Below are 3,359 nucleotides of genomic sequence, written 5' to 3'. Positions count from 1 at the left end.
TCACCGGGAGCCAGGACAGGGGACATCCAAGCTCACCCCCCATTCCCAGGAGCCAGGATGGGGGAACACCCAGGATGGGGGAACACCCAGGCTCACCCTGTGTCACCGTGAGCCAGGACAGGGGACATCCAAGCTCACTCCACGTTCCCAGGAGCCAGGATGGGGGAACACCCAGGATGGGGGAACATCCAGGCTCACCCTGTGTTACTGGGAGTTGGGACAAAGGAACACCCAAGCTCACCCCACATTCCCAGGAGCCTTGAAGGGATGGACACCCAGGCTCACCCTGCTCTCCTCCCCCTTCCCACAGCCGTGGGGAAATCGACCTTCCTGAGGCTGCTCGGAGCCACCTTCCCGCGGTGGCACCTGGTGACAGAGCCCGTGGCACAGTGGCGGAAGGTGCCAGCCGGGGGCACCGCCCAGGTAACAGCAGCTCCAGCTCCATCCCGGCTCCATCCCGGCACCCTGGGGAGGTGGGTGTGGGGGCTCTGCCCTGGGGACACCCCGGAGCGGGGATGGGAATTTGGCACTGCTGGAAAGGCCCTGGGTCGGTGCATCGCCTCCTCCCGGCCTCAGCTCCCTGGGATCCCTGGAATTCTGTGTTTGGAGTTGCCTCTCCTTGTGGTTTTCTCTCTCTCCGCCCCCATTTTTGGGCTTTTGGTGTCCCAAAGCCCCTCAATTCCCCAAATCCTCAGCCTGAGCCAGGCCAGGAGTTGTGAGTCCGAATCCCAGCCCCACACTGTGGGTGCCCCCAGCTCTCCACCCTCCCCGGGAGGATTTGGGAGGTGGGATGAGCCCGGAGCCTCCCATGGTGCTGATTCTCTGCCTCCAGCTCTCATCCCCAGAGCAGAGACATGTTGGTGTGGATGTGTTTGAGTCTCTTGTAGCAAGTCCAGGGGGACATTTCCAGAGGGATCCTCAGTTCCTGGGCAGTTCTGCCCGAAGCCAGAGCCAAGGCAAGATCCTGCTCATTAGCAGGTGTCACCTCTGCTCTGGTTGAAAAATAGAGCAGTTTGGAAAACCCTGGGAAGGTTGCTGATCCCTGCTGTAGTTGCTAGCCCAGCTTTCTCCCTGGTGGTACGTTGCCAAATCTTTACCATGCGGTGGAACGCTTTTAGAGGGGAGCTCAAAGGAGACGTGCTGGCCACTCCAAGTTTTCCTTCCCTTTCTGCTCAATGCAAACTTAATTTGGAGAGGGAACTGGGGGTGGCACGGAGGTGTACTGAAGGTGACTCCATCACTGTTCCTGATCAAAGACCAGGTCAGTGGGTGCTGTCCCCTGGCCCCCCTGCCCCAACACAGCCCGGGGGGTCCAGAGCCACCCCCACCCCTTGGCAGGGGGAGCAGAGCTGCAGGGGCCCCCAACCCTCATCTCACTGCTCTCCTTCTGCAGGAATCCACGGGCTCCACCAACCTGCTCCAGATGATGTACCAGGAGCCGGCCCGCTGGTCCTACACCTTCCAGACCTTCTCCTGCATGAGCCGGCTGAAGGCGATGCTGGAGCTGCCGGAGGAGCCCCCTGGAACCCCCCACCCCGTGAGGGTCTTCGAGCGCTCCGTGTACAGCGACAGGTACCCCAAAAATGGGAGGGAAGAGGGATGAAGGGATTAAGTGGGATGTGGAGCATCCACAGCAGTTTGGTTGGGAGCCTGGGACCCCCAGGGTGAGCAGAGCCGCCGTCCCTGTTGACACCTGGAGCAGTGCTTAACTACAGGAATGTGATTCTTGGATAATTTGGGGGTTTCTGTATCCTCTGGATAATTTTGGGGGGGGTCCATCCTCATCTGTGTCTGATGTCTCATCTCCCCCACCCTCACCTGTGTTTGGTGGCAGCGTGAAGCCCTGTGGGTGGTGCTGAGCTCGGTGGGGCTGAACTGTGCCGGACACTGCACGTTCCAGTCCCAAATTAGGGATTTTCACCCTAATTTAACCACCTGCAATTCCTGATTGGTGGATAAAAGGTGGAAGAATGTCTGTGAAGCCCCCTGGGCGTGGGGATGACTCGGAGATCCTGCTGCCAACAGTCCCTTCTCCCCATCCCTTCCAGGTACGTCTTTGCCAAGAACCTCTTTGAGGTTGGGCACCTGAATCCTCTGGAATGGGCCATTTACCAGGACTGGCACTGCTTCCTGCTGCAGCACCTGGGCCCTCGTGCCACCCTCCATGGCTTCCTGTACCTGAGGGCAACCCCACAGGTGGGCATCCATGGGAACAGGGATGTGGGAGGTGTTTGGATCCACCTGGATATCCCGGCAGGCACCTGGAATTGCCCAAAATGTTGGGGTTTAGCCATAAATCGCCACCCTGGAGGAGCAGGGCTTGCTCCTGTTCCCATGGGAATGTTGGTGGGAGTTTTGCTGTGGATTCTGGAGCAGATTTTGGGGAGGGGGTGCTGCAGCATCTTCTGGGGTCCCTCCCGTGGGAATGTTGGTGTTCTGGAATGGATTTTGGGAAGGGAGAGCTGAGCATCTTCAGGGCTCCCTCCCATGGGAATGTTGGTGGGAGTTTTACTGTGGAGTTTTCTGGGCAGATTCTGGGGGAGAGAGGGCTGAGCATCTTCTGGGATCCCTCCCATGGGAATGTCAGTGGGAGTTTTAATGTGGAGTTTTCTAGAGCTGATTTTGGGGAGGGAGGGCTGAGCGTTTTCTGGGGTCCCTCCCATGGTACTGCTTTACCTGATGCCCACATCCCTTCTTTCTCCCATTAACCTCCCGTGTCTCCCGTTAACCTTCTGTTTTCCTGGATCCCCTTAACCTCCCATCTCTCCCATTAACCTCCTCTCTCCCTCTATCCTGTTAACATCCCTCTCTCTCATTATCCCTGTTTCCCGGGCGGGCACAGACGTGCCTGGAGCGGCTGCGGCGGCGGGCGCGGAGCGAGGAGGGGGGGATCCAGCTGGGATACCTGGAACAGCTCCATGCCCAGCACGAGCACTGGCTGGTGGACAAGACCACAGAGTGAGTCCCAGTCCATCCCTGTCATCCAGCAGGCTCTGGGGTGACCCCCTGATTTGGGGGTTGTTTTCTGGGGGGTTTAACCCCTCCTGTCCGCCCCCAGGATCCACTTTGGGGACGTGCAGCGCGCGCCCGTCCTGGTGCTGGACGTGGAGCAGGACTTCGAGCACGACGGGGCCGTGCAGGGCGTGCTCATGGCACAGGTGAGGCGGCACAGCCGGTGCCATCCCGGTGCCCGGAGCGCTGAGAGCACCGGTGGAGCCGTGCTGGCCCCAGAGCCTCTGCTTCTGACTTCCATGGGAAAAATTGTTCCCACCTCCTGGGTCCGAGTTGGTTGAAATCTCAGCCTTCCTGGTGCCATCCCAGTGCTGTGATGGTGCCATCCTGATGCCATTCCCTACACC

At 59.5% G+C, this 3,359-nt stretch overlaps 1 protein-coding gene across 1 annotated transcript in view; it reads left to right on the top strand.

Annotated features, from left to right (window-relative positions):
• The first annotated feature begins 122 nt into the window (after positions 1-122).
• Positions 123-3,359, top strand: part of LOC113980500 (deoxyguanosine kinase, mitochondrial-like) — a 4,095-nt gene continuing 858 nt past the window's right edge. The window contains exons 1-5 of the mRNA XM_027707727.1: positions 123-423; positions 1,394-1,572; positions 2,049-2,196; positions 2,843-2,958; positions 3,059-3,158. Of these exons, the coding sequence (XP_027563528.1) occupies positions 160-423; positions 1,394-1,572; positions 2,049-2,196; positions 2,843-2,958; positions 3,059-3,158 (807 nt within the window). The 5' untranslated portion in view covers positions 123-159. The remainder of the gene's footprint in view (positions 424-1,393; positions 1,573-2,048; positions 2,197-2,842; positions 2,959-3,058; positions 3,159-3,359) is intronic.

Source organism: Neopelma chrysocephalum, unplaced genomic scaffold (assembly GCF_003984885.1).
Source record: "Neopelma chrysocephalum unplaced genomic scaffold, ASM398488v2 Primary Assembly neopelma1_94443, whole genome shotgun sequence".
NCBI lineage: Eukaryota > Metazoa > Chordata > Aves > Passeriformes > Pipridae > Neopelma > Neopelma chrysocephalum.
This window is presented reverse-complemented; position numbering and strand designations above follow the sequence as displayed.